The 27,346-nt window shown below is 43.6% G+C and overlaps 3 protein-coding genes across 8 annotated transcripts; 1 reads left to right on the forward strand and 2 right to left on the reverse strand.

Annotated features, from left to right (window-relative positions):
• The first annotated feature begins 16 nt into the window (after nt 1–16).
• Nucleotides 17–3,618, forward strand: si:ch73-15b2.5 (rho guanine nucleotide exchange factor 19). 4 transcript variants are annotated; one of them, XM_049732617.1, is made up of 12 exons: nt 17–358; nt 733–894; nt 953–1,026; nt 1,108–1,397; nt 1,745–1,905; nt 2,015–2,167; nt 2,244–2,373; nt 2,481–2,555; nt 2,635–2,727; nt 2,794–2,942; nt 3,013–3,189; nt 3,303–3,618. In XM_049732617.1, the coding sequence occupies exons 1-12, from the start codon at nt 156–158 to the stop codon at nt 3,349–3,351; spliced, it is 1,716 nt and encodes a 571-aa protein (XP_049588574.1). In that variant the 5' UTR covers nt 17–155; the 3' UTR covers nt 3,352–3,618. The 4 variants fall into 4 exon arrangements, with proteins under 4 accessions (XP_049588574.1, XP_049588575.1, XP_049588577.1 ...); XM_049732618.1 differs by having other exon boundaries at nt 3,025–3,189; XM_049732620.1 differs by lacking the exon at nt 2,794–2,942 and having other exon boundaries at nt 3,025–3,189.
• Nucleotides 2,552–5,411, reverse strand: cplane2 (ciliogenesis and planar polarity effector 2). 3 transcript variants are annotated; one of them, XM_049732628.1, is made up of 5 exons: nt 5,282–5,411; nt 4,527–4,679; nt 4,223–4,347; nt 4,015–4,154; nt 2,552–3,909 (listed from the first exon to the last, which is right to left on the reverse strand). In XM_049732628.1, the coding sequence occupies exons 1-5, from the start codon at nt 5,313–5,315 to the stop codon at nt 3,687–3,689; spliced, it is 675 nt and encodes a 224-aa protein (XP_049588585.1). In that variant the 5' UTR covers nt 5,316–5,411; the 3' UTR covers nt 2,552–3,686. The 3 variants fall into 3 exon arrangements, with proteins under 3 accessions (XP_049588585.1, XP_049588584.1, XP_049588583.1); XM_049732627.2 differs by lacking the exon at nt 5,282–5,411 and adding an exon at nt 4,756–5,176; XM_049732626.2 differs by lacking the exon at nt 5,282–5,411 and adding an exon at nt 4,744–5,158 and having other exon boundaries at nt 3,590–3,909.
• An 8,199-nt stretch (nt 5,412–13,610) lies between these two features.
• On the reverse strand, nt 13,611–27,259 carry epha2a (eph receptor A2 a). The gene is made up of 16 exons (XM_049733445.1): nt 27,091–27,259; nt 25,557–25,624; nt 23,005–23,641; nt 17,982–18,137; nt 17,568–17,900; nt 16,934–17,061; nt 16,661–16,838; nt 16,472–16,574; nt 16,166–16,218; nt 15,787–16,089; nt 15,634–15,695; nt 15,270–15,479; nt 14,959–15,108; nt 14,624–14,817; nt 14,340–14,495; nt 13,611–14,273 (listed from the first exon to the last, which is right to left on the reverse strand). Exons 1-16 carry the CDS (start codon nt 27,164–27,166, stop codon nt 14,165–14,167), a joined length of 2,916 nt encoding a protein of 971 aa, XP_049589402.1. The 5' UTR covers nt 27,167–27,259; the 3' UTR covers nt 13,611–14,164.
• Nucleotides 27,260–27,346: the final 87 nt, after the last annotated feature.

Here is a 27,346-nt window from a genome sequence, read left to right on the forward strand (position 1 = left end):
AAGCAGGAAAATACCAACTGTAGATCTATTGGATGATGTGATTTTTCAGAGTTTGAAAAAAAAAAAGGCATCATCCCACCTGTTGTGCTGTTTTTGATTGACATGCCGACGGCAATAAATTAGAGGGATCCGGGCGTCTGTCGTTCGGAGAAATAATGGCTAACTTTGACAGAAGCAGCAGCAGCAGCATCAGACGTATAGGTGGAGACGTCTTCGCCCAATTGCTCGCGTACTTTGAAGAGCTTAGTAAGGAAGGAATGAATCTCCTCAAGTCTATAACAACGGAGCAGCCTCGTACGCTGGACTTGAACATGGAGGAGTCAGCAAGTGACCCGGTGGACCTGAGCCAGAATCTCAAGTAAGAGCTTAAGTGATGTTTTAATTAGTTTGTACAGAAAACATGATTTGAATAGATGTATGTTGCCTTGACTTTTCCACTCCACCGTCACATTTTTGTGCACATTGAGCTCTGCTGTCGCAAAACCACCACTAATTAGTGCTGCATTGTAAACAAACAGTACCTTTTTTCTGAATAAATTTTAAAAAATGCAAAGATAAAAAGGTTTTATAAAAATGCTACATGAAACCTCAACACCTGCTGCACTGGACATGTATGCTATATATGATGATTGAATTCAGAACTATTTACATAATTGCTTTTTTGTGCACATGCGATGTGCATGACTTGTGTTTTGTTTTTTGTTTTTCTCCCTGTGGGTGTTTTTTTTCTAGTTCTATATTAGGAATCTCATCAGCCATCAAGTCAGTTGCTGCAAATGGAATGTGGAATTTTGGGAAAATGCAGACCACGCCCAAGTTGTTTTGGGCTCCTGGACATGAGGAAAACAAGACACCTTTGATTCCTCCAATAGCGCAGGCTACCACAGAAGAGGAGTAAGGTTTTATGAAAGCCTGTAGTAGACTATGGAATCTTAACCAATTGTCTTTCCAGGCCTGAAGAGGAGGACAAGGATAACAAAGAGGGAGAGCCCATTGTGACCTTTCAGTCAAAGTACATTCACAAATGTGAGTGGTAATTGAGCAATATTATTATTTTTTTTTAAAATTGTAAATGACTTATTTTCATTTTTGTCATTAAATGTGTAGGCCCCCTCTACCAGGACTACTGTGTACAGTCAGTCAGAGATGACCTCCAGAAACTCAACACTAAGACCTTCCTGTCTGAACTGATCGCCCCCGAATATCTGCGGGGTCTTCAATCTCGCCTCAGCCCCAAAGAGTCGCCTCGGCAGAGCTCCTCAGGGTCAAGCTCGCCCTCTCCTCCTGATTGCCCCGTTATCCGCGTGGTACCTTGCACCCTGTGGCAAGACTTGGACGAGGTGAAGGCGGCCAGTCTGCTCAGCACTATGACGGTCCAACAGATTCGACTTCAGGAGGTGCGATCTAGTTCTCAGATATACTCAAGTTAGGTGGGATCAAATGGGATGTGTGGGGGTGTTGGTATGTTGTCTTAGTGGTCAGCACATATGCCACGCAGTTGTGCTGGTCTGAGTTCCAATCTCTGCTTCGGCCTTCTTACTGGATTGATGGCTCTAAATTTTCCATAGGTGTCAATGGTTGTTTATTGAATGTGATAAATGAATACAAAATCAATTTTAAAAAATGAGTATATTTTAAAATAAAAAATTGCAAAAAATATTACAGGAATCTTGAATGTCAATGTTGTTTCCGAATATTACCAATGTAATTTTAAAATAATACATGTTTGTTTTTCTTTACATAGTCCATGTTTGAATTGGTCAGCTCTGAGGCGTCTTACTTAAGGAGCCTGAGCGTCACAGTGGATCACTTCTTCTCATCCAAAGCGCTCAAGCGAACCTTATCCCAAATGGAGCACCACACTTTGTTCTCCAACATCCGTCACGTGAAGGTCACCAGTGAGAAGTAAGAGTGATGCTTCTTGACTCTTCACCTTGTCTGTCTTCTCTGGTGCTTGTCCTTATTAAAGTGAGCCGGCACATATCCATCCAAGAGAACTTTATACTTGTTCTAGGTTTCTTATGGACCTGGAGCTGCGCCTGGGCGAGTGCGTGATGATTTCCCAGCTTGGGGACATTGTACTTGACCATTGCCCCGCTTTCCGCGCCTGCTATGTGCCCTACATAACCAACATAATGTATCAGGAGGCGCTCATCAACCAGCTGCTGTGAGTCTGCCTTATCATGCCATATTTTCTTATCGTTGCCATCTGAATGCCATCACCGCTTTTCTTCCATCTCAAGGCAACAGAACCGTGACTTTGTGTCATGCCTCAAGCAGCTCGAGAGCGAGCCAATGTGCCAGAGACAGACTCTTAAATCCTTCCTCGTCCTTCCCTTCCAGAGAATTACTCGCATTAAGCTCATTCTAGAGGTACTTTTATATTGTCATATTGCCACTTTTTTTTTTATGGGTGTGCACTGAAGGTCGATTTAATTCAATAGACAGTAATAAATCTGTGTCCAATTTTGTCCCCCTAGAATATCCTGAAACTGACTGAAGCGGATTCAGATGGCGTGTCATTATTTCACAAAGCAAAGGAGGCCATACATGAGGTACAGTTGCTTTAATTCCACGCGATGATATGAAAATAAATTCCAAGCAAATGTCATCCTTTGTTTTTGTTCGGGCCAGATCGTGGTTGAGTGCAACGAGGGGATTAAAAAAATGAAAGTCATCGAGCAACTCATCTCCCTGGAGGTGTTGCTGGATTTTGGCAATCTGAAGGTAGATTTTTCTTTCACATTTTTGGACTGGAAAAAAAAGTTGAAGACCCTGAAGTTGTTATTTTAGGCACTCCCTCTGGTCGTAAGTGGCCGTTTTTTGGTGCACAATGGCCCCTTGAGCCTCCTGACAGTGGAGAGCAGCCCTCATTCCAGAATGCTTCTCATTGACATCCACCTTCACCTCTTCAACGATTTGTTGATCCTCTCTACAAAAAAGTACTTGTCAATAAGCCAAATGTAGCTGTTGAAGTACTTGACACCACGACAACAAAAGGATGAATCTCAGTTTTCATGTCAGGGAGCAGCGCTTCCTGGTAGAGGACCATGCCGAGTTCCCCACGTATGTGCACGTCGCACCGCTGAAGACGGAAGAACTTGGTCTACCGCCGGAATCCTTCCTGTTACATCTCTCTCGGAGTTGCACCGGAAACCCGACCGCCATGATACTAGTTGCACACAGCAGGTATGAGAGGGAGAGGATGGAGTAAGAATTCATAAAGAAGAATTCATAAATAGTTCAAGAGATTACTATTGTCATGTTTGTCTGCGTACATTTAAATTTGCTTTTGGCTACAGGTCAGACCAGGAGCAGTGGCTGAGGGTGCTGAAGGCTGATTTTTTTTAAATCAAAGATTTAGAAGCACATTTTCTGTAGTTGTTCACGTATCCAGTGTGCACTTTGACAAATCACCCACTTAAAAAAAACAACTTCAAGACCTTCATCGTAATCACGACTGAATTAACTTTAAAAATGAAATCACATTTTATATGCATGTATAATCCACCGTTTTTCACTGTTAAATGTTTGATTTTAATGACCTGTACATTCAAATTGGCTGGTAATAAAATGGTATGTTCTCATATAAACATTAAATTCATTTTAATTGTGAAAGTGGCAAAGAAATTATATTGAGGGAGAAAGTGTTCTTCAGGAAAAAAAACAACTTTTCAATAGTTCTACTATTCCAAAGTCGAACTTGCTGTCTGCTGCTGCATCTGGTGCCCAGCCATGATGCAGTCTTGATTCCAAAGATTCTCTGCCAGGCTGTTGAGGAGAGGTGTGGCGGCATCCAGCCCGTCGCCCACCTCCCCGCCGCCTGTGCGCAACACTGCTAGCTGCCACGTTTCCTGGAAGTTTCTCACGTCCTTCTCTGAGACATCACAGTGCATGAACAAGTCAAATCAGAGCAAAACATCAAGGAAAAATTGCCATCAACTGGGAATGTGCTCATGCTCACTTGAGTGGTAATCCACTACGGAAAATTGATTGATTTATTTAAAAGGATACTTTGTGCCGACCACCAAAGTCACAGCTGGGCCCACAGATGATTCTTTCCACTTTGTAATTTGATTAGCAAGATCATCAAAAGATGTTCTATCAGTGAAGGAGAAAAGAAAGAGAACGGCATCCACTTTCTCCTTACAAGACTGAAAGGAAAGGAAATTTGAGATTTTTTTTTCCCCCCTCACAAAAACTGTTAGATGATCATACATACTGGGAGCAGATGGTCGAATCGTCGTAAGGCATTTTCTCCGCAATCCCACAACTGGAAACGGAAGAAGAGCACTCTGCCACTTTCTTTTAACTTAACTGGCCAGTAAACCACTGCCGTCTCAATGCCTTGGACACAAACAAACGGACAATATTGGTACTGTAATTGTTCCAAGCCGGACCCATACACCAAAATGTTTTGGCGAGAGAGGGACTGCTTCAGCATACATATGGAATGAAGTCTGTTTGAAATTATGGGAGGAATTGAATGTCTCAAATGACTGCACGTTCTGGGTACAAGCTTCTACCTGTGGTCTCGTAGTGCATGCAGGGTATTGTTTGTCCAGCAAGGCGTGCTGCAAGAGTACTTTTACCCACTCCACTCTTGCCAGACAGGAAGACCTTATAGTGGACCGTGTCCACAGGAATGTGTGGCGGCATCACCGGAGACTCCAATAGACCTGCCCACACAAATGATACAAGTCTCGTTTCATTCGCGGATCAATCAATGTTTTTGAAAGTTACCAAAATGCTTGCGTTTTTTCTTGTATAGTATCTTGCTGAAGTATTCTTTGCTGTCTTTGCATCGGTGCCAATCGGCGACGACGACCGAGCCGCTTTTTGAAGCTTGAGTCATTTTGTTAAAACCTGGTAGCGAGTAGGGACAATGATGACGAATTAAAGAGGTGTTACATGTCAAGTTGCTCCTATGTTATCTTACTCCCCGTCTCGAGTTACGACTGTTATGGTAAGGCGAGTTGCGCAGCTTTGTGTTTCGCGACTGCAGATTCGTCACAAGCGACTTGAAACTTCCCTGATTGCAAAACTTCAAATTCTCAATAAAAACACTGAACGAAACGTCTCGTTTGCATTTCTGACTGGCTGCAAAAAATAGCAAACACTGAAAAAAAAATAGAAAGAATAGAAAAGTCATCGACGGGATTTGAACCCATGACGCAAAGAAATTAGGTCAGGTTATATGGCAGAGTCTTAACCGCTGTGCTATCGTGACACGTGGAAATTTAACCAAATAAAAATAAAGGGGGGGGGGGGTGTATAATACCATTGCCTGATGGGAGCTCCGCATCAGCTGTCATGCGATAGTGTTGGCTCGTGAGTGAACGATTCGTTCAAAAGAACTAATCTTTTCAGTGAACGATAGTGAACGAATAACTTACTAAAGTGATTCGTTCTTTTTTCAGTTCATATGACTTCAACCAGTAGGTGTCGGTAATGCGCATGGAAGCTGGTGCCACGTCGCCGTAAAACAAAACGAAGAAGAAAATGACGTAACTTCCCATTCATGAACGAGTCGTGAATTGCATTTCCCGTTCACCAACTGAACGGATCTGTGAGTGAGTGAGTGAGTGAGTGAGTGAGTGAGTGAGTGAGTGAGTGAGTGAGTGAGTGAGTGAGTGAGTGAGTGAGTGAGTGAGTGAGTGAGTGAGTGAGTGAGTGAGTGAGTGAGTGAGTGAGTGAGTGAGTGATTTGCATTTCCAGTTCATCGCGAGAACGGATCAGTGAGGGAACGAATCCTGACTTTCCCGTTCGCGAACGAGTCAATGGCTGAACTGCCTTCCTTCCCGTGCATCAACTGATCAGTCAGTGAACGTGTTGCGTCTCCCTCCTGGCGTGAACTATGTAAGCCAGAATGTAGATTTACGATTTGCTAAGGAAAGAAAGAACCACTCACTGAAACATCACTTTTTTTATGCACGTTTTCTCCAAGCTAACGGCTAACTTTATCGCAATAAGGAATGCGCCGTTATGCAAAATCGGGGAGATTATGCTTCTCTTTGGGTAATTTTTATTTTATAACACTTATAGTAATTTTTAAATAACGTGTATGTATATATACGCCTAGATATTGTTATCCAATATATCTAATGCAATTTCACATTAGATTGCTGGTTTGAAATGTACTTTTATTATTATTATTATTATTATTTTAATAAACATTTATGTTAAAACTTGTCTGGTGTTTTATTCCTTGTTTTTATATTCGCCAATTAAAACATAAAAATCAGACATTTTGTTAACTGCTTTATATGACAACATGTTTTACGTTGTTATATGAGTTGGTGTCCCCCAAAATAACAAATGTCGGCATAACGCATTTTTTTTTCTCCTTTTTATTCAAACACAAACACATTTGGTACAATAACACCATCAACTACAATCCAACAAATACAAAATTAAAACATAAATGTCGGCATAACGTGTGTCCGCTGGCATAGCAGCAACGCTGTCTGTCACTCACTCGTGAATCTTCGCGAACGAACCTGGAAAATGGTGGTGTACTTAATAGAGAGTATGAATCAAACAGAACAAAATCACAGATCAAACAGCCATTCAGAAAGTGGGGGTGAGGGCGGGTGTGGCACTTTTCACTTTCATTTAAGCTTTGACCATGATTTTTCCCTAATGAATTGGCCTGTTATTAGGAACACCTGAAAATGGTGGCGTACCCAATGGAGCGTCCAAGTGACGTCACAGATCATACAGCCAATCAGAAAGTGGGGGTGAGGGCGGGTGTGGCACTTTTCACTTTCCGTGAAGCTTTGACCACGATTTTTCCCTAATGAAGTGGCCTGTGATTAGGTACACCTGAAAATGGTGGTGTATTTATTGAACGTTTCGTTTGATTGAATCTTTTGAGTGAACTGATTCTAAAGATTCAGTTCACCTAGAACTGGAATGGACATCACTATCACGCGACGTTTGGATGCTTTAAGGCAGTGGTTCTCAAATGGGGGTACTCGTACCCCTGGGGGTACGTGGAAGTACTCCAGGGGGTACGTGAGATTTTGCAAAAATATATACCGGTATTAAAAAAAACAAAAAAAACAAAAAACAGTAAGCCTGATTGTCTTGAGAATTAATTATAAAAAATTTGACGAAATACAAATGTATGTTTTATATTCAGTATTCCATTTTAATCCTTAATAAACGGACTCTCCACAAACCAATAGCAGTCACCTGCGGTTGCCTTGATGACACACTGTAACATGGAGATGTGGCTAAAGCGTAGCAGCGATGCAGCTGTTGAAAATACAGAGAAACAAGTTAAAATAAAGGCAAAACCAGAGCCGACGAAGTACCGACAGTACATGGAAGACTATTGTTTAGTGGGATTTACGTTGTTGGATTTTGTCCACAATTTAGGGAGCGCGCTATCTGCGCCTCACGGCAAAAGCCATTGCCAATCACCTGTTATCCAATTTACTCACTGCGTGCTTGTTTGATTTCTTCAGATTTAGGAAAATGCTAAGACACTGAAGCAGAAATTACACTTACACAGGTTGGTTGAGTTCAATCACAATTCTTGTTCAGAAAGCTCTGTCTTCAGGAAAGTACAATACAGCGCTGGGCCTTTCAAGAGCGGAAAGTCTCCATTCAGAAAAGGCAATGTTCAAGGTTCTTTGATCAGCTTATATTAAGTTGCACATTGTGGGCCGAGATTGATGGGTGATGAGTCTTTGGGGTGGGGCAAGTTCACCATGGGAGTGGGTGCTGGTTATGGGCGATTCGGTGTGTGTGGGGGCTGTTGTCTTCCATCCCGTCTTTCGGCCTTGGCGATTATCTTTGGCCGAGTCCTTGGCTGGCTCCCTCTGGCACCTGCTGGTTTTATCGCCACGTGACCTTCCTGTGAACATTCTTCTCCAATCTTGGACATACACTGTCGTACCTCATTCTTTCTTTGTTAGGCAAAATATTTCCCTCTGTGCAGAGCGTTCAGTAGTAATCAAAAACTGGCGTCTAGCATTAGTCAAAACATAAGATACAATCAAGTAGTGAACGGTCAAGACGACTCTGGCCGTGTCCATGATTTAGAGAAAAATATCAGGCATGCATTACACAGTTCCTTAAGGGTCATTAAGCTATTTAGGCAATATATCAAAAGACATTTGTTATTTCAAAGTGCTCAGAAATATATATCAGATCATGAAGTTTATAAAAACCTTTCTCATTACCACTTATCAAAAATGTCTAGTTATGTCTTCTTTATTGATTTGGTGTGTAGGTATAATTATATGCTTAAAATGTTTCTTTTATTGATTTAATATGTGAATATACTTGTCTGCTTATGTACTTTATTCAATGAGGTTTGAGCACATCTGTTTTTGTAGCTAGGCAGGACTTTTTGTATTTTGACCCCATTCCTTCAACGTCCACAAATTGTAACCCATGCTTTTTTTGCGGCGAGAAATTAGCCAACGTTAGCATGAAGCCAGTACATCTCTAGCGGCATCTCAGCACAAAACACGGATGCCATGTTGGTAAGCCACCGGAGTTCTTCAGGAGGAAACTTTCTAACTTCAAGTCATCCCAAGACACAATGCGAAAAGCCTCCACTACATCAGCCAAAGCCCTGAAGGCTTCTTATGCGGTTTCTTTGCTCGTAGCTAAAGCCAAAAAACCGTTCACCATAGCTCCATGTTTCTCACTAAAATGTATGAGTGCAAAAAACTAATTCAAGCTTCAACACTGTTCAATGCTTGTCAAATCAAAATCAAATGTTCAATGCAACAATTCAATTTTAAGAGGAAAAAAAGTTTCTTATTTTTATCCCAGAAGAGGTAAAGTTGATTCTTTTTTGAGCAAATCTTTATTTATTATTAAGTTATCAATTTATTTTGTAAACAAGATATTTATTTATAATTAAGTTAATTTATTTTTGAACACATATTTAGTTATGTATATTTTTATTTCCTTGCAAGAGATTATTACAAGAAAGATTAATATAAATTAGCAGTGTTCTACATACAGTATTTGAGTTTTGAAAGGGTTTATGCCTTCTTGGTGGTCACTGTTTATCGTTTTTGTTTCTATATGCAATGTTTGAAACATAAATGTGTCTGTCAGGTACATTGCTACAAGTTGTTCAACTTTAATAAATCAAATACTGATGGGACAATCCTGTACCGCCTTCTTTTCGACCAAAAATGTGTTGCGCTGGTCAGGGGGTACTTGGCTGAAAAAATATTTCAAAGGGGGTACATCACTGAAAAATGTTTGAGAACCATGTAAGCAAGTTCTAACAGAGAAGCGTGCAATATAAGTGCTTATAAAAAGAAAGAAAAAGTGGCTCCAGACCATTTTAGCCAATTTGGTTGTCACTTTCAATCTCAAACTATTTCTAGTATTCAGGAATAAATAATGACCTCAAGTTAACAAAAAGGTCAAAACTGCATAAAGATCAGGATTTGAACCGGGTCACCGGGGTGAGAGTCCAGAGCACTGACCATCACACTGTGGAACACTCATTTGTGAAAAATGAAAGGTACGTATATAATATGGTTTAATGGAGCAGCTCTTGCGAATAGACGTTGAACTCAAAGTCATCAGCATTAACTCTGCTACACTCGTGACATGGCTTTTCATTTTGGATGCGTTTGCAGTTAAATTCTTCACCATACTGATGGAATAAAATCGAGGGGTTATTTGAATTCTACGCTCCTCACGTCTGCATGTGCGCTAAGTATGGTCGTCGCTATGTTTCATTATCATCTTTAATGTCTGCAGGCGCAAAGCATTAAATGTCGGTAATGACGCTGTAGAGCGACGTTGTAAATGTATATCTTTTATGGTGTTTTGACCTGTTTGTTAACATGCACATTACATTTGAGGTCATTATTTATTCCTGAATACTAGAAATAGCTTGAGATTGAAAGTGACAACCAAATTGGCTAGAATGATCTGGAGCCACTTTTTCTTTCTTTTTATAAGCACTTATATGCGCACTCTTCTCTGTTAGAACTCGCTTACCTTAAAGCATCCAAACATCGCATGACAGCTGATGCTGAGCTCCCATCAGGCAATGGTAACAATCCTGTCGCTAAACATGATTTAAAGTTTGATATCCTTCGCGCCCATTATAAACGTCACTTCCGTCTGACGAATGCTAGCGCAGCGTTCATGTCCCCCAATAAAAATCGTAAATTACAGGAAAAGACGACACTAAAGATGTTTCGTTAAGATGAGTTTCAAATGACATGTCGTCGGGTACAATTACTAAATAATACGGTTACTATCAATTAATGTATCTTCACGTCGTACTTAGTACGTACGTGACGAAATCTGAATACAGAGCTCCTGGAAGTAAAAATCATATACCCGGCCGAGGTCGCTTTCTACCGCCGCGAGATGTCAGTAAAATCTTTTTTGCTGTCTGGTGTTTTACAGAGGTCACGTCTGGTAAAATTCAATGCATTGAAGTTTGCTGTGGAGAAGGGGATTATACTTGTACTATTAAAGCAAGACATTGCGATCACTCAAATTTTCAGCAACATTTATATTATTTCTGTTCTAAAGCTAAGCATTCACTTTGAACTTGACTATTGCTGTGGCCTACCACGCCCAAAGTTGGGGGAAAAAAATGCTTGTGCAGCATTGCTTTAACAGCTCATAAAATGTGATGACCGTGACACACGTTTCCTCATCGTTTGGCTCAGTCAAAAGAAGAAAAAAAAGAAGAAGAAAGAAAGCAGGTGTTTTCTGCACAGTATCACATGGTATAATATTATACTCGGTATAAGGTATCTTTACAAGCCTTTGCACGTCTGACCTATAATCTTGTGAACTTTAATGCAGTCTCGAGGCAGTGATACTGAAAATTCCACACCAGATGCTCACATGTTGAATTCTCTAAAGAATGTAGCTTACTTTATGTGGGTGTGTCATTCCTTTGGAACAGGTATCTTGACTCATAAGTTCTGTAAGGGGATTTTGGTACATTTTTGGTCCACTTTGAGCCCTCAGAATCCTAAAAATATGTCAGTTTGTAAGTCAATGTAAAGCAGGGGTCTCAAACTCCAGTCCTCGGGGGCCGTATTCCTACATGTTTTCCAAGTTTCCCTCGTTAAACACACCTGATTCAATTATCAGGCTCCCGCAGAACGTGAGGATGAACTGATCATTTGAATCAGGTGTGTTTAAAACATGTAGGAATGCAGCCCCCGAGGACTGGAGTTTGAGACCCCTGATGTAAAGTATTTGTCTCACATTTGACAACCATGACATCAAAAATGATTCACGTGCATTAGCGTTTTTTTGATAGCACGTCAGGGCAAACAAGGACGATGGGACCTTCTTTTGTCTTTAGTAGGGTGACCAGATTTATGTTGCTGAAAAAGAGGACACCTTCTCATATTTTCGAGGACGTTTCGAGGACACCGTGTGCTGGAGTAGTGTTGGCTCATGAGTAAACGATTCATTCAAAAGAACAAATCTTTTCAGTGAACGTGAGTAAACGGATCACTTCCTGAAGTTATTCGTTCTTTTTTTCATGCAATGATGTAACTTATCCAACACCGTAGGTGTAGGCATTGAAGCTGGTGCCACCTCGCCGTAAAACAAAACAAAGAAGAAAAAATAACGTAACTTCCCGTTCACGAACGAGTCAGTGAATTGCCTTTCCCGTTCACCAACTGTACCTAATGGAGCGTACGAGTGAGGTCACAGATCAACCAGCCAATCTGGAGGTGGGGGTGAGGGCGGGTGTGGCACTTTTCACTTTCATTTAAGCTTTGACCATGATTTTTCCCTAATAAAATGGCCTGTTATTAGGTACACCTAAAAATGGCGGTGTACCTAATGATGTGGCCAAGTGACGTCACATATCAAACAGCCAATCAGGAGATGGGGTGAGGGCAGGTGTGGCACTTTTCACTTTCATTTAAGCTTTGACCATGATTTTTCCCTAATGAAGTGACCTGTTATTAGGTACACCTGAAAATGGCGGTGTGCCGAATGGACCGTCCAAGTGACGTCACAGATCAAACAGCTAATCAGGAGGTGGGGGTGAGGGCGGGTGTGGTACTTTTCACTTTTAGTTAAGCTTCGACCATGATTTTTCCCTAATGAAGTGGCCTGTTATTAGGTACACCTCTGGACACTTCGATAGGTACACTACATGAGATTAAAAAAAAATGAATACATATATATTTTATTTATAAATAAGAAAGTGTAGCAAAAGATTCGGTGAACGATTCTTTTGAACGAATCTTTTGAGTAAAACTGATTCTAAAGATTCAGTTCGCTTAAAATAACTTTTTGGAGGAAGCGGGGAAGGGGGTGCCTGCCTTACACGTTAGGCACTCAGCTTCATATGCATCTCGACCCTTACGAAAGCGCGCAAGTTTTTTATTTAATTCCTCCAGACAGTTTTTGAAATACCGCTGGGACAGATTTTTGGGGCTGAAAAGTAGGACATGTCCGGGAAAAGGGGACGTCTGGTCACCCGAGCTTTAGCCACGAGCCAGGCTGACTTGTGTGTCGATGTGACATTCTACTTTACTCTGGCAAAGTCATTGGGTTTGTTCACAAAATGGTCAGAGTGACGCATTCAGCTCCCCCAAGATTTTTGTGATATATAAAATGAGATGAGAACAGCTGAACTTTATTTTGGGTTAATCAGAGGCATTTAAAATGGTGACACCCACTGGATATGAAAATGTGTTTATCAATTCATTATGATAGCCATGGTAGTTTAAATTCACACCATGTCACCCAAGCAATCATGGGTCAAACATACTATTTAGTGTGAGTTTCCAGCCTTTAAGACGATTAGGGGCTTTGCGTTGATGAAATCCCCAGTAAAATGTTGGTAATTCCTTGCTGAAAAATGTGACGCCCTCACACTTTTCGTCTCTTTCATCACAGTTGACCTCTGTTCTCAGTTGAGGAAAATGAGGAAATTTAGGAGAGTTCCCAGGTTGATTAAGTGTTCAAACTGGATTTAGGTTAGAGTTCTACAAATCACTTGAGGAAAGGTTTTAAATGGGGGTATTCCATCCATCCATCCATCCATCCATCCATCCATCCATCCATCCATCCATCCATCCATCCATCCATCCATCCATCCATCCATCCATCCATCCATCCATCCATCCATCCATCCATCCATTTTCTGAACCGCTTAGTCCCCACGGGGGTCGTGTGTGTGCTGGAGTCTATCCCAGCCGTCATCGGGCAGTAGGTAGGGGACACCCTGAACCGGTTGCCAGCCAATCGCAGGGCACACAGAGACAAACAACCATTTGCACTCGCACTCACACCTAGGAACAATTTGGAGTTTTCAATCAGACTACCAAGCATGTTTTTGGAATGTGGGAGGAAACCGGAGTGCCCAGAGAAAACCCACGCGGGCCCGGGGAGAACATGCAAACTCCGCACAGGGAGGGCCGGAGTTGGAATCGAACCCGCACCCTCCTCACTGTGAGGCGGACGTGCTACCCAGTGCTTCACCGAGCCGCTAAATGGGGGTATTATATGATAAAAAAAAGTTATATCAGATATCAGTAAAAAAAATCCTTACTAATGTTAGTTAGTTTAAAACAGTCACTTATATGGTCACACCATTTCCTTCAATCGTGAAGAACCAACTACCATAAAGGCAACTCTTGATTTTATTTACACTCCAAAATCCAAATTGCCCAACATTACATGCTCAACATTAGAATTCTTCCTGGTGTAACGAATGACATAAATATAAAATAAAATAAATATTAAATAAACATTTACGGCTGTATTAAGACATGTAAACAAGAACAATGATTTGAGTAAGACATAAGATGGAGCACAAACTACAAAAAGTCCAATTTTGTGTGCTTCTTTACCCTGAGCGGAACAATCTTTGCAAACAGTTCGATTATAGAACATACAAAAATAAATGTTTCAATCTTGAATACTTGTAAAAAAAAAAAAAAAAAAAAATGCCCTTAATCACAAAGAGCACACAAGCCCCAAGCGCTCTAGTTTCTTTGAGTTTGCTCACAACAAGCTTGTGTTCAACATGGAAATAAAGTAAATAAGTGTTTTGGTTTTTCAGTCTTTTTCCTGTTAGAGTGGCCTCCGGAGCACTTTTCAGTCTGCCATTCTGCATTTTTCCTACAGCTAGGGGGTCTACCCCTGCATTTCCAGTCCGCTTTTGGGATTGCTTCCATCACACTGCGAACACGCTGAGGGAGCTGCATTCATCTTTCAGTCCCAGGATACTGTAGACTATTCTCTTCATGTGGCCGGGCAAGCGAACTCCAATGTTCCTGATGTCTCTGGAAGAGGGTCACAAGAAAATTTTAAGCATTGTAGGTGCACCTGTCTCGTCCGTTTGTACTTACTCGTGCCTCAGGGCCAAGACCTGCTCCATGGTGGTGACCCCCGCCCGAGCAAAGCTCTCATTATACTGGCTCATTTTGATGGACTCCAACCACTCGGGAACCGACCGGAACATGGTGCCGTCGCACCCGCTGGTGCTGGGCAAGCGGATGGACACGCTGGAAGGGGACAGTCAAAATGGACTTAAATCCACTGGCCTTGTACTTGGACGCATCTTTACCATTACAATTGAGTCACTGCGGTCAGATTTAAAAGCTAAATTTTTTATTTTATTTTATTTTCATACCGTGGATCAAAATCTGCGATGGTGCTCAAAGACTCAGGACTCTGGAGCAGCTTGTCCAGGATGTTGACAATGTCAGTGAAGCGGGGTCTCTTGGAGCGGTCATGCAGCCAACACTGGAGCATGAGCTGGTAGATGGCCGAGGGGCAGTCCATAGGCGCGGGTAGCCTGAAGGCCTCGTTGATGGCTTTCATAACCTGCTCGAAAATGAGCCGGTGTTTAGCATTTACGCACTGGCTGTTCGCGTGCTGTGTTTTGACACGAGCTCTGGAATTTCTCCCTAATTAAATTAAACAATGAGTCGCCCCAGCGAGGGGTCGTGACAGAGTGAGCGTTACCTCATGGTTGCTCATGTCCCAGTAGGGCCGCTCGCCAAACGCCATCACTTCCCACATGACAATGCCAAAGCTCCACACGTCGCTGGCTGAAGTGAACTTCCTGTAGGCAATAGCTTCGGGGGCTGTCCAGCGGATGGGGATTTTACCTCCCTGTTAAGAGATGAAAATAAATTGAGTCATATGACGGAGACGACAATCCAGATGCCGAAAGACTCCTTAAAGGAGAAGTCAAACAAAAAAATATACTTTTAATAATACAGAGAATATGAATTAAGCAGGAAAATCCATAAAAGAAAACAAGTAAGACTTACTCTGGTCGTGTATGTCCCCTCGGCGTCATCCTCCAGAACGCGCGATAGGCCAAAGTCGGACACCTTGCACTCCAGGTCGCTGTTGACAAGGACGTTCCTGGCGGCAAGGTCCCGGTGCACGTAGTTCATGTCCGAGAGGTACTTCATGCCGGCTGCGATTCCTCGCAGCATTCCCGCAAGCTGGTAGGTGGGAATCTCACCGTCGCGGTCCTGAGGGAAAGGGAAACAAGTGAGTGGAAAAAGAATCTTTCAACATTTGCGACTGTGGCGTAATTTAATGAGACATATTCTGGAAATGAGTTCATTGCGTGCCAGTTCTAATGTCGAGAAGTCAGGACTGTCTGTCGTATGGTCTCATTCATACCTTGAGATAGATGTCGAGAGCTCCGTTTTCCATGTACTCCGTCACAATCATGGCGTGCTTGACTGTAAAAACAAAGAAGTGAGTCATTTATGAGTTGGTCTTCCCCCCCCAAAAAATAAAAATAAATAAATAAATCTGCTGTATTAGGCTCACATTTGGTGACGACCCCCTCTAAGCGGATGATATTGGGGTGCGAGAACTGGCCCATGATGCTAGCCTCGCTCAGGAAGTCTTGCCTCTGCTTCTCGGAGTAACCCGGCTTGAGGGTCTTGATGGCCACGGGTACCTCCCCTCGGGCGGGGGATTTCATCACACCCCGGAACACTTCTCCAAACTCGCCCACACCGATGACTTTTTGCTTGCTGATGGCGTTAGGGTCAATTTCCGTGACAAACTTCTGGATGGCGATGTTGGGGTCCTCGTACATGTGCGGATCCACGTAAGGCTTCAGCTGCTCTGAGGGGGGAAAAAAGATCCAGAGTTTTAGAGCATGTAACAGCACGTTTAAAATGACAAATTCTTGAGTTTCTACCTGATGAAAAGTAAGGATCCTCTGGTCCTCTCTGATGACGAGATCTCCGTCTCCTAAGTAAGAGAGGGAAAAAAAAAAGAATCATTACAGGGGAACAGCACACAATACAGGCAGGAATGTTAATAAGAGCAGCTCGGTTGGAGGCCAAGATCTCCCTAAGCCTTCATACCACAGTACAGTAATCTATTTTTCACAGGGGTTATGTTCCAAAAACTGCCATAACAAAACTGAAATTCCACCAATACCTGACATCCCAACCCTTCCCAAATCACGCTCCCGCATTCTTTAAATGCGTTCTAGACCAACCTTTTTCGTAGCAGCAGGACGGCCACAATCACGAGCAGAACAACTGCGACTCCAGCAACTGCACCCATCACCATGGTGGAGGGACTTTGGATCTGAGATTCAGCTGTTCAAAAAAAAAAAAATCATCTATTTTCTGTATTGCTTGCAATTTCAAATGAAAGGGACTTGAGATTTGAAAGTGCGCCTTACCCAGTGAGGAAGTGTGGAACTCGTGCTCGGTGCTGTAGCTCCCAGTTTTCCCTTCGGGACTGAGCGCCCGTACCCTGAACATGTACGTGGTGTCAGGCGTGAGGTCATTGATGTGCACCGAACTCTTGTCCAGGATCAGAACCGTGTAGGTGGTTACGTCACGCTCGCCGTCACCGTCCTTCAAAAGAAGTTGAAAGGGCGGATTAGGAAAACATGGAGAGCCCCCGCAGTGGAACGCAGCCAAAAACAAAACAAAAAAAACCTCCGTCTTACTTTTCTGCGGTACATGAGCTCATAACGATGACTGATGTGCGCTGGAGGTCGGCGAGAGAGAGCCCACGATAGAGACAGGCTGGTGGTGGTGCGATCGTCCAGCTGGATCAACATCACCTTTGGGGGATCTGGCCCAATCGAACAAAAACCACAGTTAGTGACTCATGGCCTTCTTGGAATGAGGCATTTTTGGATTCAGTGGGTGGCGTGAATTCCCCTTTGTTGGGAAAGCTACGTTTTTGCAAATAGGTTCTAAACATTATCTTAAGGTCTGAGGATGAGTAACAATGTGAGGGAAGAATTTCCAAATTAATTTGGTCATTGATGTAGCATATGTTGTTGAGTGATTCACACTCTGGACACATTTTAAGTGTAAAATAGTTAACACTGTAAAATAGTTGAAAAAATTGCAGCCACTTGTTACTTTGCTATAATAAACTGCCCCGTCCTATTAATTTCCAAGCTAAAATTAAAATCTGCTTTTATGGCAAGCTCAGTAATGCTGAACGCAACTGGACTTTGAAAAGGTCAGTACACAAAAATGTGGCTATTGTTCAACCTACACAATGATGAGATGAAGAAAAAGTTAAGAAGGAACAGGATAGAATGGAGCTTAAAATAAGCCTGAGCTCACCAGTATAGTCCAGAGCAGCGGTGATGCTCGCGGCGGGCCTCACGGCGCCATGCTGGGACACCCCGCTGTGCGCCTCCACTGTAAACGTGTAGTTCAGATGCGAGTCCAGGTCGCTGACTATGACCTCGGTGTCCCGCAGGTCGGTGGGTCCGGACTCAAAGCGGACCCTCTCGCCACAGGGGGCGCACAAGACCCTGTCGCACTGCTCGCACAGCACGCTGTAGGTCAGGTCGCTGCGGCCCCCCGTCACGAGCGGCGGACTCCAAGACAGCTGAAGTCGGCCGTCAGCAGACAGGGTGGTGGCGGTCAGTTCCCGGGGAGCGCCGGGTGGAGCTATTGGAGGAAACAGAAAGACTTAGCCAAAACATCCCAAGTACGTTGTTCCACTGCGTTATCGGTGAGCGGAAGTCTCACGGGAACACGGTGATGCGGGTGGGTCCGACGGCGAGCGGAAGAAACCGTCCTGGCACTCGCAGTGGGTGGCGCCGGCGGCAGAGGGCTTGGTGTTGTCGGGACATGCCCGGCACAACTCGGTGCTCACGGTCGACTTGAAGTAGCCCGGCTTGCATTCTGTGGCAAAAACAAAACAAGGGATGTCACGTAGAGCCATTTAAAACAAATAAAATCACATGAGGTGTCTCTTTGTGTCTACTGGCTTTCGTTGCAATGACATGCCCTGTTAGGAAGGGGCAAAAACAGGAAGGAACGACGCAACAAAAGCAAAACAATGAAGCAGTGTGTAATGTTAGGCCTTTCCGCCCAACAGGAAGCTTTTCTTGCAAGTAACCTATAATCACCGAGCTTTGCTTCGCCAAAGAATGAAGAAGGACTTCCCTCTGCAGTGTGCCCCCACTTGCCTTTTCCACCTGAAGGCCTCCTCTGAGGTCATGCGTTCACCATTTGGCCCGGATGACACTATTGGGATATTGAATTGTAGTCAGTGTAGCTTGGGTGCTTCAGCTTTCTTGAGCACGCTTGTGTGTGATGCATAGCAGAGCACCGTCGTGAGACAGGTTAGTTTTACCCTACTGATAATATGTCGTCGCAATAGCATTAAATCCATCAAGATATGTGATCTGCCTTGCCAACCGTGAACTCAGGCCCTCTGGCAGATCCGACGTTCGACTTTTGAGGTTCGCCGTCAGATCACACAGGAACTCGGTTGCCTCTGTACTATGAATTCTGGTTCTGGCCCGATGTGTACAAACGAAACTGTAGTAAACCAAATTCCCCTCTGTTTTTGCCAACGGACACGGGTGGCGTGCCGTGATGAACATCTTAGCTGAAGCGATAAGCGAGCAGCCTTTCCGGGCCAAAGAAGGTTAATGGAAGTGCGGACTGGACAGAAAGCGGCTATCATGATGACTGCGTGGACAGTCCATGATTGATGTTTCCTCTCTTTCCTCTTTCCTTCCAGTTACAGCAAATTATGACAGCCGAGGGTGAAAGAGTTAAATGAGGGGAATAAAAAGGAGAAAGGAATCAGAAAGACTGTTGGAGCCGCTTTCCAGTGTTCACAGAAAGACAAAAGCGTCTAGTAACTTTGTGATCACAGGCTGTGTCTCAGCTTCTTGAAGTCGTCTTTGAAGAAAAGAGCCGAGGTTGCGTTTCTTCATCAGCAACCTGACTGTGATTACAACCTGCTTATACGCAAAGGAATCCCTCGATGGTACAACACGTGTTTGGATTTTTTGGGGGGACTTAGTTCTACATGCTGAGCCACGTCCGGCGTCTTTATTTAGACTGAAAAGCACTCTATAGATAGAGGTCTGCTTCCGAGCCCCGTATACTGTACGCTACAAATTGGGGTTACATTACTGTCATGTGAACAGGACAAAATTGAGGGGTGCCAAAGTTATTTCTATTATAGGATAGTTTCCACAATTAAAAATCTAATCCTGGAAATGTTTAAAATATTTAAAGCTACATACATACACAAGTGCTACATCACAACTGCACTGCATTATCGATTTAACAACAAATTGGGTTTGAAATCTGAAGTCATGGGAAAAAGAGTGACAACATTTTTTTTTTTTAGAGCTTAATTTGAGTCTTATTTCTACACACTCACATTTGGTGATGCCACACCTTGTGAGCAACGAGTGCCTCCAATTTTTGGCCTTTGATATGCTGCTTCTCACACGCCGCCTCTCTGCTTCATAGAAAAGGATAATAGGGCGGTGAGACTATTATTGTGGAGGATTCAGCATGGAGCCACTTGCCTGTAGACCCTTTGAGACTATTTTATGATTAAGCGCTAAAGAAATAAACTTGACTTACATGGACCACAAAAAACAAAAAAAAAGTGGTTTTACCCCAAAATATTGTTCATGATCCGTGACATCTGGACCTTACAATTTTGGTGTTTACCATTCCAAAGCATAGCACGGCAATCAACGCTGGATTGCACCACTTGCGGCTCAAGTATCACCATGGTGAAGGATAAGGAGCAGGTTGAGATGAATGGAAGGCCTTAAAGGGGGTCTGGACTGCAGCACCAAACAGAAGTTCTCTCTAGGGAGTCACTCAGCGGGAGTGCCGGGTCTCTTCGCATGAGAAAAGGAGGTCAGCCCATTTTAATCTTGAGCCTGAGTGCTAGGACTTGTGTCACGGAGCAAAGAAACTCTGGGCTCTATTCATCTATTGTCTGGCAGGACTGGACGGAGTGGTGCCATAAATACGTCGCATTAGTCATCGCGGCTCGTAAAATGGCGCCATGTGTGCAACGTTGCGAATGCACACTCGCCCTAGCTACGCTCACGGAATTGTCACTTGTTGGTGGAAGTTGCGCATCTAATTGCCCCACGCCGCCTTTGAATGGCGGCTCGCACGTGAAAAAGGGTCGACTTGCGTTCCGCACCAATGCATCTGTTAATTGAATCTGGGCTTTTGCCGCCATTGTTCTAATGAGCGGGAACACGGATTAGTCGGCTGGTTGCGTGCGTTAACCACCGGATGAAAGGACCCGAGGGGAGGTAAAGCAAGGCCACGTAACAGCTGTCCTGTTGCTCCACTAATCCTCTTGACTAAATTACACTCCATACCTAACTAAGCAGCCACGGAAAGCAAGCGCCCGCCCGCCCCTCATGCGCCAACTGTCGGCCCAAACCTGCTTATTTGTGTCAGTCGGCATTCCTTCTCAGCCCGCTTCCTTTTCCCACAACAGTTGCGCTCTTCATTGCGAGACACATGCCGGACCGTAAGTCTTCCAGAATATCACTTTCTCTGACACCCGGAATGAAGTCGTTGCATTAGCATGGAACAAACGGCTGCAGTGTTGCTTCTGTCACCAACGTAGTTGATCAAACTTTTTTTTCCTCTTAAAGCAAGTTTTAAAAAAAAAAAAATGGAATAACATTTTTTTCCAATCAATTTCTTTTCCATTTTAATTTTTGACTTATCCTCTTATTCATATAGGGGCCAGCATAATTTATAATACAAGGGTGGGATGGACTGGTCACCTGTCAATCACAGGACACACAGTCTATTCAAAATGCTAACTTGAATTTTCGGGGAATGTGCAAGGAAGCCAGAGTTGATTCAAATCAAACAACCCCGCTCCCAACATCCAATATCAGGCCCAGCTATGAAATTGTTCCGATCCCTCGTAAATACTTCCTGTCTTCCTCTCGAGCTATTCGCGCACAACGTCTGTTTCCTGTGCTCAGAGTCTGTCAGCGGTCGGGGCGAGAAACATTCCTCCGCCTTGGACTTCCTCCACCCTCATCCTGCCCGTCCGTTTTTCTTTGAAGCGCCTAGCCGCCCGCCCGTCACCGCTGTGAAATATCTGTTTGCATGGAAGGAATGGAGACGGTGCCAGTCAAGGTGACTGGAAAACAGCAGGAGTCATAAACCGCAGGCCTGACTAAGAGAGGCGTGCCGTGGCCTCATCCCTGTAATCTGCGGTTACGGTTGCCTGGGTGACGTACGCAAACAAAATACTGGCGAGGGCAAGAGCGAGAGAGAAGACACTCAGGTAGGCGCCCAAGACAAATTCACACGGCCCTTCCTTTAGTCAATCAGTGCGGCAGGTGACGCCAGGGTGAAAGAATTTCTTTCAGAAATCCCCGTGCCCTTCCTCCCTCCTTCCTGTGCTCGCCACTGTCCTCCCACACTTCCTCCACACACACACACACACACACACACACACACACACACACACACACACACACACACACACACACACACACACGCACACACACACGCACACACACACACACACACACACACACACACACACACACACACACGCACACACACACACGCGCACACACACACACACGCGCACACACACACCCCAGTATGCCAAAGAAAGAGCATTTTCCGCAGCACATGCAGTAGGCACACCGCAACTATTTCTTTTATACTCTCACACTTCTGTTTGGGTTTTTTCATTGAATGGCTGCTCTTCCCTCAAGGGATGACATTGCCCAACGTTTCTGCATACTTATTACATCTGGTTCACGTAAACTTCCAACCCCCTCAAGTTTAAAAATAAAAGCTAAACATTCCCTTGAATATTTCCAAAAAGTAAAAGGTGTTACGCTTATAATATAAGGATCACGTTATGGAACTTGTATTTTTAAAATGCTTGTATACAAATGTTTGGGCCTGTTGAGGCTTGCTCCGTTTAGCTAATTTCAGCGAGACAAGTAATCCTTGAGGTATTTTGAGGAAATGAAACCAAAAGGTATTGGGACGCATGATCGTGACACATAACAGCTTACAGTTTTTTGGGACTGGAAAAAAAACTGCCACAAAATTGGAAGAATATCTTAAGATGACCATCAAGGGAAAATGTTACAAAACAAGGTTAGAATGAACATCTAATACATTTTATAATCGCAAACTAAAGGCATAATTATTACTAAAGGGTTAATAAGACGATGACTCACTACTTTTACTCACATATGGCAGGTGCCAAACAAAAAAAAAATCTACTTTTTGAGAAACTCTAGTTCTTCTCCCAGCTTCAAGCAGCTCTTTCATCCCTGCAGAGAACTTGGAGCATTGTTGTTCTTTTCCCGTCTAAGTACAACTTGCTAAAAGTGGACCTCTTTTGTGGCGTGACGCAGCATATGTCTCTCTCGACCACATCAAGCCATTGCCTAGGCTTAACTTTTTTTTTTTACGAGATCTGACGGTAAGATGGCCGAAGGAATGTGACAATCCGGATATGAGAAAATATATCGTAATCCATAACTGCCTCCAATCTAAATTAAGAACAAACGGCTTTAAGGCATCCTCCCTCTTCCTAGCTTAATCTGTCTGAGCATGATTTCCTTGCAGGCATTCGTCGGCTTTGAGGGTGAGACTTCCCAAAACAAACTGAACGATTAATGAGCATTCCTTTACACCTTGCCAACGCGGCAGCATCTGTGATGTCTACTACACGGCTTTGCGTGGCCAACGTGTGACACGCTGTCGGGTTCCTTACCTTGGCACGAGTCCCTGGTGGTTTCGTAGCCGGCGAGACACTGGCACTGGCCTACGGGAACCACCCACTCGCCCTCCACGCTGCAGTAGATGCGTGGGGTGGACTGACTCACGGCGTTCTCCACGCAGGCACCCTCCACCTCCCGCAGAGCATCGGCCACCGTCTCCGGGAAGGCCGCCAGGCTCTGCACGGTGGACGGGCACGTCTTGTAGAAGACGCGCACCGAGAGGATCCCCACGCAGGCGCCCATGTCCTGGAAGGCCAGGTAGAAGCCCTTCCGGGACAGCGGGCCCACTGTCCTGGTTTCGGTGTTGACGAGGAGCACGTGGTCTCGCGTCACCTCGTCCGGGGCGATGGTGGCCACCTTGCGGAACTGGCCCTTGCGAAAGTTGGTGCCCACGTCGGCGTCCGTCTCATAGATGAAGAAGTTGAAGGTCTCCTTGCAGGACACGGACGCGCCGTGGAAGCTGTTGCAGTCGCGCACAGTGAAGCGGAGCTCCACGGAAACGCGCGTGGCGCCCGGCCGCCGCTGGATGAAGGTGGTGCGCAACCAGTTGTCCTGGTCCGCCGAGTCTATGTTGCACACGCTGTAAGTGTAGAAGAGAGAGCCGTTCACCACCGTCTGGACTATCTCCCACTGGAAAAAAAACAAAAAAACAACAGCTTTGAGGATTTGTTTCAGGAGTACAGTAGAAGTATTGATTCCGTGATTTCAGTTTCAAAAACACAATTCCAATCTCCCAAAAAGCATGTAAAAAAATGTGCTAAATGAAACCAAGTTTGAACTTTTTGCAAGTTTGAACTTTTTGACCATTATTTCAAAAGGTCACTGGTTATTTTAATGGTGTACCTGTTTAAAACATATATTTTTTTTAGGCCACAAAAACCTGGCATTTGAACAAAGATGAGTAGATCTTTTTTTTTTTTATATCCACTAAGTGCTGTAGCGGAACAAAGTATGTGTACTTTGTTACTTGCCACCCCCTTAGAAGACAGGACCCTTTTCCTTTGGTGTAGTAAGAAGCAAAGAAAGCATTCAGTTGTGTGCTCGAGCTCCTTTTCCACACGTTAGCATTATTGGCCCGGACATGTGTCGACGTGTGTGGTTTTCCAGTAACACACAAGGGGCCTCGTGTGTGTGAGTATGACTGTGACGCACAGACAAATCCAACAAATACCACTGTAGAATACCAAGTAACATTTGTGGCAGTTAATTGCGCTTTATAGTCACTACCACATAGCAATTAAAGAGATTTAAGGGACGAGGAAGCAATAAAGGAGTCGTTAGATTCAAAGTCTTTTTTTTTTCCCCCAAAAACTCGCAACCTGGTAGTACGAACGTGCTTCATGGGGTGTCACTTTATCTTTCATGGGGAGTTAAACGGGGGGAAATTAAAGATTGGACCAAACGGGGCTGTTTGTTCCTGACACAGAACATTTGTTTTAGGAGACCAAACATGTTTTGAAGAGACCAAATCTAAGATCGAAAATCACATCTAATACCCAAACGGACATTTGAACGAGGGAGGTGTAGAATTTTCACATTCACTGTACAACACACTGACATGAAACCACTGCTGCTGAAGTGTAAAAACTTCCCAACATAATGACTGTATATGATATGTACAAAGTACACTGTCATAAAAGCAACTTTCTGACAAGCAAGGGAATCCCGGGACCATAAAGCACACGTTGGGCGGGATCTTTTCAGACTTACACTATATCCCTAGCCATGTCCCGGGGCTTTTAATAGACTGAAAACCACTCGACTATAGATAGAGGGATGTTTCCGGACCTGGTATACCTACAATGACGCAAGGCTACTGTTATCCGTCAGGTCTCGGCCGGATTTATGGATTCATGGTTCGAGTGACACAATTCCGGTGTTTTGCTCTCAGGTGACACAATTGGAATGTGAGTCATGGCTTAGAAAGAAAAAAACGATGGAATTTGATCTCTTCGGACCGGAATCAGGCCTCTTCCAAATGTGAATCCAAATATATGAATCCGAGAGGGATTGGATAGCTGCCAAAGCACAGATTGGATATAGCGTGCAATGCCAAACAACGCAAATAAACACATGTAAAGATGAACTACAGATGAATGTGGTCAAAATGTGCTGCATTAGATGTTTCCATGTTTAAGTAAGCCATTTGAACAAATTGAGTTAAATGGACTCAGAGTTACTCAATGTGTGTGTCGGGGGTCAATAGAGGAAGAATCAGCCAATTTAACGTTAAGATTTAATATTTGTACTATCGTTAACTTCCCTGTTGTCACTGTTCAAGGTTTGACTTCTGTGGGATTATTTACTTGCAGTTTGGAGGATGGGTTGTTTTGCGTCTTCTGTCACTGTTAACAATAAGATTTGCAATGTACATGTAAATTAAAAAAATAATAAAAATAATCTGGATGGCAAAAATGATCAATTCTGTATATAGAACTCCTAAGAGGCCTTTTCAAACATTATTAAACAGTAAAGACATCATAGAAGAGAAAGTCTTTGACCCCCGAGGTCTCAAAAATGCTACTCGAGGTATATAAATACTCACCCCGTTCTCATATGGCAGAGTGAGCCAGCCTAGCTCCCCTCCTGTAGACCTCATGTCCAGCAATACTTCTGTAGACACACGCAGAAATGAGTTAGAAACAGCTATTAATCCATTTGGGACACACAGTTAGTCTCCAAAAGCGGCAGGAAAAATACTACTGTGGAGTACCAACTAGCATTTGTGGCATGGAAATTAAAGAGTTTTAAGAAGCACTGACGAGTCATGGCATATAAGAGGTTCTTTTCCAGCACTGGTAGTGTGCTTCATCACTTTCCGAAAAATTTGATCAAAAAGAGGAAATCTGATTATTACTGGGGGTCCTTTGTTTACCAAGGTCCCGACATTTTGAGGTTGCGAATGGAGTGTCGCATAATATGCAGATCACGCAGGCTCGCTCCGTAACCGCCGTACTTACTGTACTTCATTAGATTGTTTTAGTCTGGTGCCAGCAAAGATTAGTTATCCCTTATTAACCTTGGTACTGGCCATGGCCATTTGTTTGTCAGATGGCTCTGATTGATTTTTCCATCTTCATAATTGCTTGGTTTTCACAGCGCTCTGGTTGTCATGTTAGTTACACAGCAAATACATATGTTAGAGGTGCACTATGTGATTATTTATTTATTTTTTACTATAGATTTAACATTTTAATATCTTTTTTAACGTCAAATTGGGCAAAAGGTCGGAATTTCACTTAGACACCAGTTGCTTGTTTTTAACCCAATAAAGTGCTTTCACATCGGTTACACACCTAAGAAAGATAAATGTAGTCTTGTACGGATCTCTTGTTTATGACAACCCCACTATATGACTTCTCGAGATTAAGAAAGCAATTAACTAGTTTCAAGAAAAAAGGTATACAAATAATAATATAAATGAAACAGTTGGCATACACCGTTTGTCTCCAAAAGCAATATAAAACGATGCAATTACAAAGAAAAACATACAAGGCTGTGTGTGCTTACAGGATATGAATGCAATAAATATTTTAAGACGTGGATTTTTGACGTGTAAATGTAAAACAAAGAAATTCCAAAGTGCGTGCGTGCGTTCAGGGAGCCATCAGCTTTTATGGGGCCACACGCCAGCTCCATTGACCGTCTAATCAAGCATGTCGGTGTAATTCAACACAACATTAAGCGTGAAGAAACATTTCTAATCGTGTCTGAGAAAGGCGTGGGCACGCTAACCAGCGTGCAGTTTAAAATGAAACTACAGTAGCGAGTGAGTCAAACATGTCGGGGCATCATACAGGTGCTCCCACGCCCGGAGGCTCCGTGACGCCATTAACTAACTATTACGATGTAAAATCTCTGTTTTTGCAATTGTCTCAATTTTCCTTTTCCTTTCCTGTTTTGCTCTGCACAGCATTTAAAAGGAGTAGGACAGAGTTACATTTTTTATTACGAATAAATGACAATTTCATTTAAATGAGAAAAACGTCACACCGGACGCTGAAATTCCGAACTTCTGACTCACGAGTTAGGCTGAAAACTAAACTTTACTTTTCATTCGGAAAACAAAAGTTACTCACGTTCTTGCGACTGGAGGCTGACAATCATGGCGTTGGCGAATAAAAAGGCAAATAAATGAAGACGCCGGTGCTCCATGCTTTCGTGTGGAAATAAAGTGTATGGTGCGACTCGCTCCCTCTTCTCCTCCGACGAGCCTCCGGCCGACTGACTGACTGGAGCACAAGCCACCCGTGCCCAGACAGCCCATTGAGAAACAGGTGGCGTCACATGACGTCATTTTCGCTGCCAATTTGCGTGCTATGGAATGCGGAAATG

The sequence above is a fragment of the Syngnathus scovelli genome, chromosome 11 (genome assembly GCF_024217435.2).
Source record: "Syngnathus scovelli strain Florida chromosome 11, RoL_Ssco_1.2, whole genome shotgun sequence".
Taxonomy (NCBI): domain Eukaryota; kingdom Metazoa; phylum Chordata; class Actinopteri; order Syngnathiformes; family Syngnathidae; genus Syngnathus; species Syngnathus scovelli.

Bases quoted from the DNA above. Each gene is read 5' to 3' on its own strand.
- si:ch73-15b2.5 (XM_049732617.1), top strand. From the start codon at position 156: ATGGCTAACTTTGACAGAAGCAGCAGCAGCAGCATCAGACGTATAGGT. The intron at 2,728-2,793 runs GTAGATTTTTCT...TTGTTATTTTAG, and splicing joins TGGATTTTGGCAATCTGAAG to GCACTCCCTCTGGTCGTAAG. The intron at 3,190-3,302 runs GTATGAGAGGGA...TTTTGGCTACAG, and splicing joins ATACTAGTTGCACACAGCAG to GTCAGACCAGGAGCAGTGGC.
- cplane2 (XM_049732626.2), bottom strand. From the start codon at position 4,855: ATGACTCAAGCTTCAAAAAGCGGCTCGGTCGTCGTCGCCGATTGGCAC. The intron at 4,348-4,526 runs GTAGAAGCTTGT...TTTGTGTCCAAG, and splicing joins CATGCACTACGAGACCACAG to GCATTGAGACGGCAGTGGTT. The intron at 4,155-4,222 runs GTATGTATGATC...CTTTCCTTTCAG, and splicing joins GATTCGACCATCTGCTCCCA to TCTTGTAAGGAGAAAGTGGA.
- epha2a (XM_049733445.1), bottom strand. From the start codon at position 27,166: ATGGAGCACCGGCGTCTTCATTTATTTGCCTTTTTATTCGCCAACGCC. The intron at 15,109-15,269 runs GTAAGTCTTACT...ATCTCTTAACAG, and splicing joins AGGGGACATACACGACCAGA to GGAGGTAAAATCCCCATCCG. The intron at 14,274-14,339 runs GTAAGTACAAAC...ACCCTCTTCCAG, and splicing joins GTCTTGGCCCTGAGGCACGA to AGACATCAGGAACATTGGAG.